The 16,142-nt window shown below is 41.3% G+C and overlaps 1 protein-coding gene across 6 annotated transcripts in view; it reads right to left on the bottom strand.

Annotated features, from left to right (window-relative positions):
* Positions 1-16,142, bottom strand: part of ercc6l2 (excision repair cross-complementation group 6-like 2) — a 103,898-nt gene that overhangs the window by 62,373 nt on the left and 25,383 nt on the right. For all 6 annotated transcript variants that reach the window (XR_011889538.1, XM_072281647.1, XM_072281648.1 and 3 more), the window contains 5 exons: positions 13,910-14,071; positions 11,771-11,978; positions 9,967-10,107; positions 7,935-8,051; positions 702-821 (listed from right to left, as the gene is read on the bottom strand). Coding sequence is in view for 5 of the 6 variants with exons in the window: in XM_072281647.1 (XP_072137748.1) it covers positions 702-821; positions 7,935-8,051; positions 9,967-10,107; positions 11,771-11,978; positions 13,910-14,071 (748 nt within the window). In the remaining variant the exon portion in view is untranslated. The remainder of the gene's footprint in view (positions 1-701; positions 822-7,934; positions 8,052-9,966; positions 10,108-11,770; positions 11,979-13,909; positions 14,072-16,142) is intronic.

Below are 16,142 nucleotides of genomic sequence, written 5' to 3'. Positions count from 1 at the left end.
AGTCCATGAGCAGGGATCCTTCATGATATTACTGACCCTTTTCAGATACATTTCTGTATATATGTTCTTGTTGGTGGGTAGGCTGGTGTAAGTAATGCTTTGGGCAGTTTTGACTACATGTCATCGTGCAGATTCCATACTATGCAGTACATTAGGGTGCCTTCTATTGCACAACAAGGACATAAGTATAGATGTAGTCCAGCTCCCTTCACCCTCCTTAGAAAGTAGAGCCATTGGTGAGCTTTCCTGATTGTGTAGGCGGTGTTCTTGGTCTATGAGAGGTTGTGAGATGTGCACTCCCAGGAATTTGAAGCTGCTCGCACCATTGCTGGTGATGAGCCCCAACACTACAGTGTCATCAGCAAACTTGACAATGTGATTACTCGGGTGTCTGGCCATGCAGTCGTGTATGAGCAGAGTGAGCTCAGTACACAGCCCGTGTTGAGGACAATGGGGAGGGAGGAGTGGTCGTGCATTCTGACTATCTGTGGCCCGTTAGTTAGCAAGTCCAACACATATTTGCACAGTGGTATATTTAGACTGAGGAGTAGGAGTTTGTTCACCAAGGTCTGTGGGACAATATTATTGAATGGCAAAATGAAACCTAGAAAAAAACATTCTGACTCAAGTATTCTTCTTTTCTAGGCGCGTCAGGGCCAGGTGCATGACAGATGTTACGGCTTCATTTCAGGTTGGCTTACCTTCATTTTCCCACTGTACTTGGGATCAGAAATAGTTGCAAAAGCAGCTTCTTTACTCTGCTCTACAAACTCTGGAAACTTGTCAAATACATGCTCGCAGACTCCTCTGACAGTAGATTGCTGAAACAAAGGTAAAAATGAAGAGCATGAATGAAATGCTTACCAAAATCTTACTTTGCATTGCACAGCACTGTAATAATAGGAAAGTGGTAAGAAAAAGGTATTAATGTAAGGATGCTCCTTGACATTAATTTTAAAACATTTTTTAAAGCTGCGTCAGCTTCTTTTAAGTCATGTACTGGGAAGTATTCAAACATTCCTCTTGGCTAGATTCTCCAAATTAAGTTCAAGTTCAATGTCATCTGTCTTACATACAATATATACAAACAAATGAAACAAAGTTCTTCTGTGTGCACGTGCACACTCACACACACACACACACACACACACACACACACACACACACATCATACACAGCATATAAACCAAAATATGATACTATAAATAAGTGAATAAAATGTAATTCAAAATGCATGTAGTAAAGCACAGCACAGGTAAACAGTAAACAGCTTACTGACCTAGTGACCAGACCTTGGCAGTGGCAGGTACTCATTAGTCTCACAGCTTGAGGGAAGAAGCTGTTACCTTGTCTGGCAACCTGATTACTGTTGGTAATTAACTACATTAAATACAATACAGTGGACCTGCTAACTTGCCAACAAGCATTTTATTGCATTTATCACTGTGAAAGTACTTTGGATCAGAAGGTTGGTGGCTCCACAAAGACTAGCAATGATAGGTGAATATCCAACGTTTCAAGAGGCTGCAGTTTAAGATGGCACTGCTGTAAGCAGGTAACAACATACTAGCAGCTCCTGAAGCAAGAAATACAACTAAATGCGTTATTAATACAGGTGGCCCCCGTTCTCCGAACGTTCGCTTTACAACACCTCGCTGTTATGAAAGACCTACATTAGCTACCTGTTTTCGCTAACAGATGTTTTCGCTGTTACGAATAAAAGCAGCGTGCAGCCGAACAACCAAGCTCCTCCCCTGGAACTGCATTCTAGCTGGCATTACTTCAACACGTGCCTTATCCCAATTTATTTTGTGCATCCATTAGCAAGGTGAGTTCTAAGGTATCAGAAAAGCTAAAAGAGCTCGTAAGGGCGTTACACTTAGCGTAAAACTAGACATAATTAAGTGTTTCAATCGTGATGAACTAAGTAAGGACATCGTCCGCACAAACACGCGGAATTCTGCAGATGCTGGAAATTCAAGCAACACACATCAAAGTTGCTGGTGAACGCAGCAGGCCAGGCAGCATCTCTAGGAAGAGATGCAGTCGACGTTTCAGGCCGAGACCCTTCGTCAGGGCTGAAACGTCGACTACACCTCTCCCTAGAGATGCTGCCTGGCCTGCTGCGTTCACCAGCAACTTTGATGTGTGTTACATTGTCTGCGCGTTGAACTTGCCTGCGTCCACCATTCGCACTATTTATACGCAGACAGAAAGAATTTTGAAAGCTGCCGATGTTACTGTTGGTTCTGCTCGTAGCAAAGTGGTCTCTCTTAGTTGGCATCCAATAATGGATAAAATGGAAAGTCTACTGCTTGAGTGGATTGATAGGTGTACAAAGCGTGGTGTTCCGTTAAGTTTTCTTATACTTAAGGAGAAATCAGTCAGTCTTTTTAATAAGCTGAAACAGAAAGCACTGGACGATGGTGATGAAAGTGTTGCGAAAGTGGAATTTAAAGGTAGTCATGGGTGGTTTGATCAGTTTCTGAGGCAAGGGCAGCTTCATAGTTTAAGCAATGGTCCCCAACCTCCGGGCCGCGGACCGGTACATTGCCACGAAGAATGCAGGGGTACAGCGGTAGCCGGGAAACACTCAGCACATCTTTAAGAAAAAAGCCGAAACAAATAAGCTAATTAATTAGGTGCCGCCCGGCATATAAATGGCAGCCCAGATCTGAGGCGGTTGCCGATTGCGTCAGGTGGTTATTCGTATAAGCAAGTGTTTAACTGTGACGAAACTGCAATTTATTGGAGTCTTCCCGATTCCGGTACGTGATACTACACTGTACATACATTATTTCTACTTTATGTAGGCTGTGTATTTTTATGTGTTATTTGGTATGATTTGGCAGCTTCATAGCTTAAAGATTACTGGAGAGAATGTTTCTGCTGAGAGCGTTTCTGCCGAGAGTGCTGCGGTGAGATTTTTGCTGCACTAGACAGTGCTACAGAAAAGTACTTCTACTTTATATAGGCTGTGTATTTAACATATCATTCCTGCTTTTACTATATGTTACTGTTATCTTAGGTTTTGTGTGTTATTTGGCATGATTTTGTTCATTATTTTTTGGGTCTGGGAATGCTCAAAATTTTTTCCCATATTAATAAATGGTAATTGCTTATTCACTTTACGACATTCCGGCTTACCAACCGTTTCATAGAAACGCTCTACCTTCAGATAGCGGGGGAAACCTGCAATAATTTTTCTGTTAAAAAAAAATCACAGTAAACAATCACTGCGATGCTGTCAAGGGTCAAAGTGTGTAGGTATGAGATGGAGCTGGAGAGACCACGAGGCATTTTTGAGGAGGAATTGGAGCAAGATGGAGGCATATTCAAGACAGAGTTGGAACGAGGTCAAGGCATGTTTGAGACTGAGTTGGAGTGTGCGAAGCGGAGATAAGTCAGAGCGGAGGAAACCAGGAGCGAGGTTTGATCGATCTTAGCACCAAGCCAATTTGGAAAGGTTGGGTAAGGGCTGGAACATATGTGCTGAACTGAGGCTGAGGCTGCTGGCCTGGTCCGCTGCTCTGGGCTACATTTCTGAGGACTTATTTGCATTCTAAATGCTATTTGCTTGCTTTATTGTTTGCACGATATCTCTTCCTCTACTTTTCCATTATTTTTAAATGGGGTTCTTTTGGGTTTCTTGTTTTGTGGTTGCTTGTAAGGAGAATAATATATGGTTTGAATAATATATGCATACTTTGATAGTAAATGTCCTTTCAGACTCAGGCTGAACTACAGAGGACAGGGAGGATGTTTGATCCCTGCACAAGTAGCATACAGGCCCACTGGCATGTGAACATGCCCTGGTGCTCATGAACCAGATCCCCAGCTATGGGCAAATAGCCCCACTGCCTTGTGGGCTGCCTCAGGAGGGACAAATGCTACAGGAGTAAACCCAAACAGCAAATCCAGAGTGGAGCTCCTAAGGCAGCTGGGCGTCATTGAACATCCTTCCAGCAGCTCCTGCAGCCAAGCTGGTACCAAACGGATTGCTTCATAAGCTTTCCTTTGGACTACACTGGTGAGGCAGTGAGGGGGGATCTTGACAACTGGGCGTCTCAGGATCTCCATACCTTCCACCCAGGCTTGTGATGATGAGGATGATCATTCATTGTCCTTTGAGACAGATGGATACCAACCACATATAGAAACATAGAAAATCTATAGCACAATACAGGCCCTTCGGCCTACAATGCTGTGCCGAACATGTACTTACTTTAGAAATTACCTAGGGTTACCCATGACCATCTGTTTTTCTAAGTTCTATGTACCTATCCAGGAATCTCTTAAAAGACCTCATTGTATCCGCCTCCACCATCGTTGCCGGCAGCCCATTCCACGAACTCACTACTTTCTGCATAAAAAACTTGCCGTGACATCTCCTCTGTACCAACTTCCAAGCACCTTAAAACTGTGCCCTCCTTTGTTAGCCATTTCAGCCCTGGGGAAAAGCCTCTGACTATCCACACAATCAATGCCTCTCATCATCTTATACACCTCTATCAGGTCACCTCTCATCCTCCGCTGCTCCAAGGAGAAAAGGTCGAGTTCACTCAACCTGTTTTCATAAGACATGCTCCCCAGTTCAGACAACATCCTTGTAAGTCTCCTCTGCACCCCTCCTGTAAGTGAGGTGACCAGAACTGAACACAGTACTCCAAGCAGGGTCTGACCAGGGTCCTATATAGCTGTAACATTACCTCTCGGCTCTTGAACTCAATCCCACGATTGATCAAGGCCAATGCACTGTATGCCTTCTTAACCACAGAGTCAACCTGCGCAGCAGCTTTGAGTGTTCAATGGACTCAGACTCCAAGATCCCTCTGATCCTCCACACTGCCAAGAGTCTTACCATTAATATGATACTCTTGCCATCGTATTTGACCTACCAAAATGAACCACCTCACACTTATCTGGGTGAACTCCACCTGCCACTTCTCAGCCCAGTTTTGCATCCTATCAATGTCCCACTGTAACCTGACAGCCCTCCTCACTATCCACAACAGCCTCAACCTTTGTGTCATCAGCAGATTTACAAACCCATCCCTCGACTTCATCATCCAGGTCATTTATATAAATCACAAAGAGAAGGAGTCCCAGAACAGATCCGAGGCACAGCACTGGCCACCAACCTCCATGCAGAAAATGACCCATCTACAACCACGCTTTGCCTTCTGTGGGCAAGTCAATTCTGGATCCACAAAGCAAGGTCCTCATGGATCCCATGCCTCCTTACTTTCTCAATAAGCCTTGCATGGGGTACGTTACCAAATGCCTTGCTGAAATCCATATACACTACATCTACTGCTCTACCTTCATCAACATGTTTAGTCACATCCTCAAAAAATTAAAACAGGCTCGTAAAGCACGAACTGCGTTTTACAAAGCCATGATGACTATTCCTAATCATATTATGCCTCTCCAAATGTTCATAAATCCTGCCTCTCAAGATCTTTTCCATCAACGTACCAACCACTGAAGTAAGAGTTACTGGTTTATAATTTCGTGGGTTATCTCTACTCCCTTTCTTGAAGAAGGGAACAACATCTGCAACCCTCCAATCCTCCGGAACCTCTCCCGCCCCCACTGATGATGCAAAGAGCATTGCCAGAGGCTCAGCAATCTCCTCCCTTGCCTCCCACAGTAGCCTGGGGTACATCTCGTCCGGTCACAGAAACTTAAACAACTTGATGCTTCCCAAAAGCTCCAAGTACATCCTCTTTCTTAATGTCTACATGCTCAAGCTTATCAGTCCGCTGTAAGTCATTCCTACAATCACTAAGATCCTTTTCCGTAGTGAATACTGAAGCAAGGTATTCATTAAGTACCTCTGCTATCTCCTCCGGTTCCATACACACTTTTTCACTGTCACACTTGATTGGTCCTATTCTCTCACATCTTATCCTCTTGCTCTTCACATACGTCAAGGCCCTTCTGGCTCTCCTAATTTCATTCTTAAGCTCCTTCCTGCTAGCCTTATAATCTTCTAGATCGTTATCATTACCTAGTTTTTTGAACCTTTTGTAAGCTCTTCGTTTTTTCTTGGCTAGACTTACAACAGCCTTTGTACACCACGGTTCTTGTACCCTACCATCCTTTCCCTGTCTCATTGGAACGTACCTATGCAGACCACACTCAAATATCCCCCGAACATTTGCCACATTTCTGCTGTACGTTTCCCTGAGACATCTGTTCTCAACTTATGCTTCCAAGTTTCTGCCTGATAGCCTCATATTTCTCTTTACTCCAATTGAACGCTTTCTTAACTCGTCTGTTCCTATCCCTCTCCAATGCTATGGTAAAGGAGATAGAATTGTGATCACTATCTCCAAAATGCTCTCCCACTGAGAGACCTGACAGCTGATCAGGTCTATTTCCCAATACCAGATCAAGTACAGCCTCTCCTCTTGTAGGCTTGTCTACATATTGTGTCAGGAAACCTTCCTGAACACACTTAACAAACTCCACCCCATCTAAACCCCTTGCTCTAGGGAGATGCCAATCAATATTTGGGAAATTAAAATCTTCCACCACGACAACCCTGCTGTTATTACACCTTTCCAGAATCTGTCTCCCTATCTGCTCCCTATCAAATGTACTTCGAACTTTTGAGTATTGAGCTCTCATGAAGTCTGTCAGTCTTCACTTGAGGAAGGGAGAGTAGATATTCATATTGGAAATTGGAATAACAAATGGAAAAAAACACAGGTTATATTTTATATTGATTAGTAAATTTAAGTATGGCTTACATAACAGAAGGAAATTTTATTTTTATCAGTGTATTCTCATTTAATTGGGCAATGTAATTAATGGGACCTTCTTAAAATGGTCTGCTGATGGTGAAAAAAAAACTTAAATCTATTTTAATTTGCAACCTGGTAAACACAGCATATGGAAACTATACTACTAATTCCTAGGTTTTCCTCAACTTGTAACTCAAAATACAATACCCTCCCAAGTCCCCAACACTTAAAATGGAACACCTACATCTAAGCCCAACCCCTTCCCAGAAGCTGTTTGATTGAGGAATAAATGAAGACCAGAACTCCCCATTCTGCAGTGCTGTGGGACATATAAATTTACCTGACAGCACAGAAGGGGTCTTTATCTCATTTGAAATGCACTCCTCTGTTTGCCTAAATCCCTATGAAATATCAGCCTCAGTTAAGTTCCCTGGTGTGAGTAATTGCCCATTCAAAAGAATGAAAGTCCTATTTATCTAGTTTTAAAAGCTTGCACTAAAATTCGGTCACATGGCTATGTTTTACTTACTGCCGCTCATCTGAAAAATTGCTCATTCCCATTGTGGATTGCAATTGTAACAACTTCTGGAATGAGTCAAGCCACTGTTTAAATTTAAAAAGGTACTTCATTGCAAATTACCCTTCCATCAATGACACAAGTTCCAGGTCAGTCAGGAACAAAATGGAGTCATTTCCTAAGTTTGTAGAGCACACCCTGTGAAATTAGGTCACATTGTTCAAAGGAAGGCTCATTACTGTCACTTCCAAAACAGCTAAATTATCCTCATACTGCTCGATTTGCAGCAATATTGACAGGAGCCACCTAGTGCAGGGGCCAGCCCAGTGCCTTAGTTTATTTTTAAACTTTGCCTTTAGACTTTAACCAACCCTCACATCCCAACATCAAACCCAGTCTCAATTTCCAGGACTCAATTAGGCCTCTGTATGCAAGCCATATCTCTGCATTCCTTACTTTCCAGGCAAGTCGCTGGTCTTCAGCCTTATCACAATTTTCAAAATGCGCAATAGATGATTAAAATTGCCTGATGCCTAGAAACACAAATTCTGCTGGGGATGATGTACCCTCGACAATTAAAGGAGCTCTATATACTGATTGTTTGTCACATCATTAAAGATGGAAGTAAATTTCTTGGCTACCGAATAGTGAAATCAAAAAATTACCTGCATCTTGCTAGTGTTCTCATTAGGCTGCAGGAGTGCAACATGATTGGAGATCTTACGGAGGACTGCCAGGTAACTAAAGTAGATTTGTCGCACTGTGGAACCTTCTCGATTGCACTGAAAAAAAAGTTCTGCATTGTTGTAACCAAATCAATCAAATGATTCCAATCTCAAATTACCAGAGGGAAATCAGAAACAAAAGAAGTACCTTTAAAACTTGTCTCCCTTTTTTCACAAGGATCATTTGGCCAAAAGTGCAATGTTTTAAGAATCTGCTATTTTCATTGCATTTATGAATTTAACAGGATTTAAAAGGAAAAGGAAAGCACATGTATCTATCTGCTTGCGATGCCTTTACTGCCACAATTAATGTAGTGCAGCACCACCAGGGACTGAGACAATGTCCCCATGATAAGGAAGGACTTGATAAATTCAAAATACTTCACATAAAAAATGGCAGTAAATACTCAGGTGCTTTCTCCCCCTATATAGTACTGTTCCATAATGAAAGACCAGTGCATCACCACAATATTAAAGACTTCTTGCTCTTCTTTGGATTGTGCCCTCAAATTGTCAACTGCACACCCGAATGACCAAAACAGGGAGAAGATTATCATCCCAGTCAAAGGATGACATTTCCAACCTTGCTATATTCCCTCAAAGAAGCATCAACCTGGATTTGATGTTAAATTCTTCAAGTGCGCTTCTAATTCAAAGTGAAAGTAACTGAGCCAAGATGAACGACAGTGGAATTATGAATGTCAGAAAAGGAAATTGCTTTGTCAGCTGGAAGGTCCTACAAAAGAGGGGGGGTTAAAGAATTTCAACCACAGGTCCTCAACTTCAAACAGCTTATGTTCCTGTACTAAAACGCCAATGAAGAGTCATAGTAATGGCAGGAAATGGGAATGTTATATTGCTCCACCAAAGGGTTAAAGCATAATGGAACAGAGGGGAGCTATTCCCGACCCAGATTTAATTCTCACACTGACTGCCAAAAGTAAAAAAAAGAGTTCCATTCAGAAACCCTTGACTTGACGAGTAGCAAATCTCAGCCAAAAGTATATATTATAAAAACAGCAGTGTTTAAAAAAAATCAAGCTAAGGCAGAACATTGAAGAATTACCAAGAAGGGGACACCCAGAACTTACTGTTTGTAAGTTACAAAGTGATTCAAAGCTTGAACATTCATCAGAATATGTCCTCCTGTGGTCAGTTATTGATGCTTACTGCTATGATTGTAGAATCATTTACCCCTTACTCCCTGATGGATCCAAGTGTTTGTTTTAACTTTGTGCTTGCATGAGTAGATTTTGGATACTTTTATCTAGGTGTTAATACAGACAAGTTCCCTTGGGTGGACACAGAGAATTGGGGGCTGCTACTGAAAGCTTGGGAAACCTGCTATCTCCAACATTACATGGAATTTAAGCAAAAGCTGAGTGAAAAAGAGCAAAATCTGTATTTTACAAAGTTAAAGCCTGCAACCTCAAAGGAGCAGTGACTTACACCAGTCTCTGTTTTGATGAGTGATGTGCCTGATCTTGAAGTGTAACCCAATCGGGGGCGGGGAGGTAAGGTGGAACCTAATAGTCGTTCTGGCTAGGACTGGGGGAAAGAGAGGGTGGGATTGATCGATTTTGCAGAGGGTGAAGGTGCAAAATCAAGGCAACCAGATTCCCACAGTGGACTTGCCAGTCATTCTTCATTCTATCTCTGATAAAACTGCGAGTGATTGCATTTCAGACTGGCTCAGTTCTTGTTCCAAAGTTTTTGCTTAACCTCTAGCATGTCCCCAGCCTTTTTTGCTGGAGTTACCATTCAATTCTCAGCTTCTCATTTCCATTTGAATGCATTGTGGGCATGCAGACTGAATCAGAACAGAAACTGTTTGGAAATTTAAATTAAAAAAAAAACACAAGTAGGCATTATATTCATCATGCCAATGTAATTCAATTTCACCGAATTTAGCATCTAACTCTTTGAACTGTTCACCAATGACAGCCTAAATTTCCAACTGCCTGTGGCTGACCTTGTAACAGCAGTTTTTTCTTTTTCGGCCACTGTTGCAATCACATGGATCCCAGCCACGCATCACCAACTTTATATCTTCTGTCTCCAACACTGCCTTATAGACAGACTTCTGGAACTCCGTTAAAGAGCAATAAACCACCTAAGAAGAAAAAAAAATACTTAAAATCAATAAATTTGAGGGTTCTTAGTTCATCCACTGATAACTGGTCAGGTCACATATTTCCAGTTCAGGTAGCTAACCCTGTATGTCAGTAATATGTGTGAAGTGAGCATGCATTATTTACATACAATCATAACTGTACCATACAGATATGGAAAACTAAGAACATTTACTTTATTTGAAAATTTAAAAAATCTGCAGATGTTGGAAATCTGAAATTTTAAAAATGACCTGAACTTTAACCGCTTTTTTCCTTCCTGAATCTACTTAACTTGCTGAGTATTTCTAGCAGTTTCTATTTTATATTAGCTAATTTAAATTTCTTAGTAGCCTCTAAATGAGGAAAGGCACGTGGATGACCGGCGGAAACATAACATTGGTAATGGGCAGTGCCATCCAAAGTTATCTGTACAGCTTCCTTTAGAAAGGATAACTAAATTAATATGACACAATACAATATTTGAGTAACTCAGTACTGGAGCAGGAAAGGTGGTGATCAAGGCCAATAGGGAAGTACTACACATGATTCAGTCAGGGAAAAATTACAATTTCAGTATAAAAACAACGTTCTATGAATATTCAAGATTTGTAATTAAAAGAAAATTTCAGAAGTATTCAGCAAGGCAGGCAATCCCTGTGGAGAGAGTATCATGTGTAACTTGGTGACAGTCTTCATCATTTGCTGGTTTCCATAGAGCTTACTGCTGTTTAGCAGTTCATAGCCAAAAATCACAGCTGCATAGAGCAATTATTTTACTACCTTCCAAAGTCAATAAATAAAAAATTAGGTATAAACTCCAGTCAAAATAAAGTGATAAGTTTTCTGAAGTCTTTTGGTCTTTTTAAAGCTTACGGAGCAGGTAGGTGCACACTCAGAATTACAGGGAGTAACAGCTCATCTCCAGGATTAGTCTGAGTATAGCATTTTTATCTGGCTTTAAAAGATCCCAAACCACATACTTACACAAAAATATACATTCAAAATATTTACCTCATAACTTAAATAATTTACCCCATTTCTACTCAATTGTGAGTTGAGAGGTCCAAATAGTTTACTTCACCCCTGATCTTCTTATGTTGAAGAATTTTGAAAAAGATGGAAAATGACAGAAGCCTGTTTTAATTTTAACTTTTATCTCATGTAACAGCAGGACAATGGATAGCACAGTCAGATAACGGGCAAGCAGGGGATAGACCGGGTACAAGTTCGAGTGCTAGACATTAATTGAGGGGTAACCTAGATGGCTAGTTGCCCAGCCTTCAATTGCTTTGCTTTACAGTCCAAAGCCCTGCCAATGAAGGTCAACATTTCATTAGTCTTCCTAATTAATAGCTATCCTCACACTAGCTTTTTACCCCCAATCCCACCCACTTCCCAGAAGCACCAGTGCCCCCAAATACTTCGTAATGAAGCAGTCGGTAGCTTTGTTCGATTTAAATAGTAATAATTTGCTGCTATCACTTAAAATTGTGTAATATATTTATATAATGTTCATTTGTGTAATATATTAATACAATGTTCATTTACTGAAGATCCCCATTGGGAACTAATGACCATTCTCCAACAGACTTTTTATGCAAGGGCTGGCTATCTACGTTTATTCAGAAACACAGTTATATTACTGGGCTGATCTTAATTTACCCTGTCTTCTTTTCTTGGTAGTTGATCACTGATGAGAGATTTGGTACGCCTCAGAAACCAAAAGGACATGTGTTTTGCCAACTGTCTGACCGATTTTCTTCCAACAGCTAGTTCTCTTTTAGTTGCCACGTGTCTCTGACCGAATTCAATTGGATTGCCAAAATCTTCCTTAAAACGAGCTCTGCTGCCCAGGCAGCCTGGTATGGCCCTGCAAATAAATTCCAAGAGACATTTCATACTTTCTGCCAGTCAAATTATTATCAAAGCAAGGAATAATTTACACAGTCAATTTATTAGGGCTAACTGCTGCATTTTAGTGAGTAGCTACCTTCATTAAAATAGTTTCTCAGAGACTGCAACCATTTTTAGAATTAAGAATTGTTGAGTTTGATTAAGTATTTTTTTTTGCTAGCACTAGTGTCAATATGTCCAGTACAACAGGGTCTGAATGGCTCAGCTGTGGCTACTCCTCTAAGAGCAATGTTTGATTTCTATAGCCAACCTTTTGTGTAAAGGTATCTACTTTCAGGAAATAAAGGTAATTCTAATTTGTCTCCATCCCCCAAACAGAAACACAAGTTTTACCCATGAAGTTCTTTGAACCTTTTTTTGGAAAAAGGTTTTATTGAAAAACTATATTCAAGAACTTAATTGTTATTTTAAATTGAACTGTGAAAGGTTGGTTAGTCAACTGGGTGACAAATTAGTAACTGCTAAGGCAATAACTGAGGCTATTAATGTTTAACATTTTTTATTCATTAACCATACTTTGATTCTTATCTGACAAGATTGGCCAAGAACATTAACTGATCTAAATAGTAATGAAAAATTGCTTTTGCATAGGACTTCACACATTGTTCCAATTTAATATGGTTCACAGTTTCTTTCTGGTAGGTAAATGAGGTAAGCATCCTGCAATAGCAACAAATCACAAGTTATGAGATCAGTCAATGGATTATCTGGAGCTACTGCTTAATGTACAACATCAGTTCAATCAGGTACATACTGAATTCTACTGAACTAAATCTCTCACCCATAAATAGCTAGGAACACTGTTTGCTCAAATATCACTTATTAACTGCTATTTATTAGGCTAGGGAAATTACAAGTACTGACAATATTCAATGGCTTTAGCATCACTAAGTTTTACACCACCGATACCCTGGGGGGCCGGGGGGTGGTCATCATTGATGAGAAACAATTGGCACAGCCACATAAATACAAGAATAGCCATCCTGTAGCAAGCCACTCTCCTCCTGCCATCACAAGGCTTTTCTGTCATTTATAATCAGGAGTGTATCAAGAATACTCTATATTTGTCTGAATGAGTGGCATGCAAACAGCTCTCCAGGGGTTGATGCCATCCAGGATCAATCTGCTTGACAGGCATCCATCAGCAACTCTCACATTTAGTCTCTACTATCAATGCACAGCGACTGCAGTGAGCATCAGCAAGTAAACACTTTGCATTACTTGCACAGAGAACTCTGACAGCAACCCCCCCCCCCCCCCCAATCAGTGACTTCTACAATGAAGAACAGCAGTAGTTGCATGGGGTCGTCATCACCTGAATGTTCCCCTTCAAGTGATATAGTAACTTATTAGTATAGTCATGGAAGCATAATGCCTCTCCTTTATTATGGCCCGGTCTAAACTCAAAGCTTCCTGCCCAAAAACACACAGAATGGCCTTCATGAGAGTGAATGCAGCAGTTCAAGAGGGCACCACCACCACCTTCTCTAGAGGGCAGCCACCATCACCATTTTCTCAAGGGCAATTTAGGAATGGCAATAAATTCTGACCTTGCTGAAATGCCCAAATCCTGAAAATGAACATTTAAAAAAAAAGACAAGTAGCTGAAAGCTATAATTTTGGAAATGCCAGTTGAATTTTTTCACATCTTTCTATACACCTGGTGATCACTTTCTGCAGCCATTTAACCTTGCGTCAATTGCCTCCCATGAGACTTGTTAACAATTGGAAGATGATGCAACATATTAAATGTTGTGACTAGTTTGGTTAACTGCTGTGTCAATAACCAAATAGGACTTGGTCTACTTCCCACTTCGCAATCAAACATCAGAAATGCATCCTGAAATAATTGGCTGGTCTTAAAATAAACAGTATAAAAGGGCTTACCAGTCCATGACACACCATAACTCATCCATGTTGTTCTGTAAAATGGTTCCAGTTAGCCCAATTCTAACCTTGCATTTCAGGGCTTTCAAAGCCTCTGTGATCTGAGCTTTAGGATTCTTTATCTTGTGGGCTTCATCGACAAATACTGCAGACCATTCAATACTGTGCAAAAACAGAACATGAACTACACAAGTTAAAAAAAATTGCAATTCCTAGGAATATCTATTCCTGTACAACAGAACAGAATTACAGTTTAGTAAATTCTAAAACAACACAATTCTACAGATGTTCTTGATAACAAGACTCTATAACAGTGTCAGAACTAAACAAAAATTGAGATATTTTGTTTACTTCTAACGATACCACCCAAATGGATAATGTACTGTTATTGGAAAATATAAACTTTGTCAAACTGTCAGACACAAACAAATGCATGTCAGTCTGAATATACTAGGGCACTCCCTACTGATTACAATACAACTTTCTCAGTCGGGTCTATCACTCACTCTTCTCCAGTTCTATATTTGTGTTCTATAAATTTTTCAAATCATTTTCATTGTTACCAGGCCACACCAGACTACTTTAAAATATATAAGTATATTTTTAAAAATATTTAAATTTTCAAGTTTAAACTAGGATCAATTCTTCCACTTTCTGTGGTATACAACATTAAAGCTCAGAAACAAATCAAGGACTTTGGAAGTAAATTGTATTCAAAAGAAAATTGTTTAGCAGCATGCAAAAATATGTGAAAGCCTCTCAGAGAGCATTGAGGAATTCCAAGTGGGTTAATTTGCAAGTTTAAAATCACAGGGAGGTCCCATGCAAGATATAGCAGTCATGAGCAGGTCCAAGTGTCCACCTCAGAATAGCAAAGTGTTAGGGCAGGACACTAACCTAATCCTGAAACACAAAACACCATATTATTAAACTGGGAGCAAAACCAAAAGCTGGAGAAGGGGAACTGAGGTTTGGGGGAGATAGAAGGGAGTAACAAAACTAAAGAAATTGTATTATTGTAATTGGAAAGAAATTCTGGAAAGGCAAGTACCTTTAACTGGAACACAAACAATAGGAATTCTGCAGATGCTGGAAATTCAAGCAACACACATTAAAGTTGCTGGTGAACGCAGCAAGGCCAGGCAGCATCTCTAGGAAGAGGTACAGTCGACATTTCAGGCCGAGACCCTTCGTCAGGACTAACTGAAGGAAGAGTGAGTAAGGGATTTGAAAGTTGGAGGGGGAGGGGGAGATCCAAAATGACAGGAGAAGACAGGAGGGGGAGGGATGGAGCCAAGAGCTGGACAGGTGATTGGCAAAGGGGATATGAGAGGATCATGGGACAGGAGGTCCGGGGAGAAAGACAGTGGGGGTGGGGGGAACCAGAGGATGGGCAAGGGGTATAGTCAGAGGGACAGAGGGAGAAAAAGGAGAATGAGAGAAAGAATGTGTGTATAAAAATAAATAACAGATGGTGTACAAGGGGGAGGTGGGGCATTAGCGGAAGTTAGAGAAGTCGATGTTCATGCCATCAGGTTGGAGGCTACCCAGACGGAATATAAGGTGTTGTTCCTCCAACCTGAGTGTGGCTTCATCTTTACAGTAGAGGAGGCCGTGGATAGACATGTCAGAATGGGAATGGGATGTGGAATTAAAATGTGTGGCCACTGGGAGATCCTGCTTTCTCTGGCGGACAGAGCGTAGGTGTTCAGCAAAGCAGTCTCCCAGTCTGCGTTGGGTCTCGCCAATATATAGAAGGCCATATCGGGAGCACCGGACGCAGTATATCACCCCAGCCGACTCACAGGTGAAGTGTCACCTCACCTGGAAGGACTGTTTGGGGCCCTGAATGGTGGTAAGGGAGGAAGTGTAAGGGCATGTGTAGCACTTGTTCCGCTTACAAGGATAAGTGCCAGGAGGGAGATCAGTGGGGAGGGATGGGGGGACAAATGGACAAGGGAGTCGCGTAGGGAGCGATCCCTGCGGAAAGCAGATGGGGGGGTGGGGGGAGGGAAAGATGAGCTTAGTGGTGGGATCCTGTTGGAGGTGGCGGAAGTTACCGAGAATAATATGTTGGACCCGGAGGCTGGTGGGGTGGTAGGTGAGGAACAGGGGAACCCTATTCCTAGTCGGGTGGCAGGAGGATGGAGTGAGAGCAGATGTGCATGAAATGGGGGAGATGCGTTTAAGAGCAGAGTTGATAGTGGAGGAAGGGAAGCCCCTTTCTTTAAAA

The sequence above is a fragment of the Mobula birostris genome, chromosome 17 (genome assembly GCF_030028105.1).
Source record: "Mobula birostris isolate sMobBir1 chromosome 17, sMobBir1.hap1, whole genome shotgun sequence".
In the NCBI taxonomy this organism is placed as follows: domain Eukaryota; kingdom Metazoa; phylum Chordata; class Chondrichthyes; order Myliobatiformes; family Myliobatidae; genus Mobula; species Mobula birostris.
This window is presented reverse-complemented; position numbering and strand designations above follow the sequence as displayed.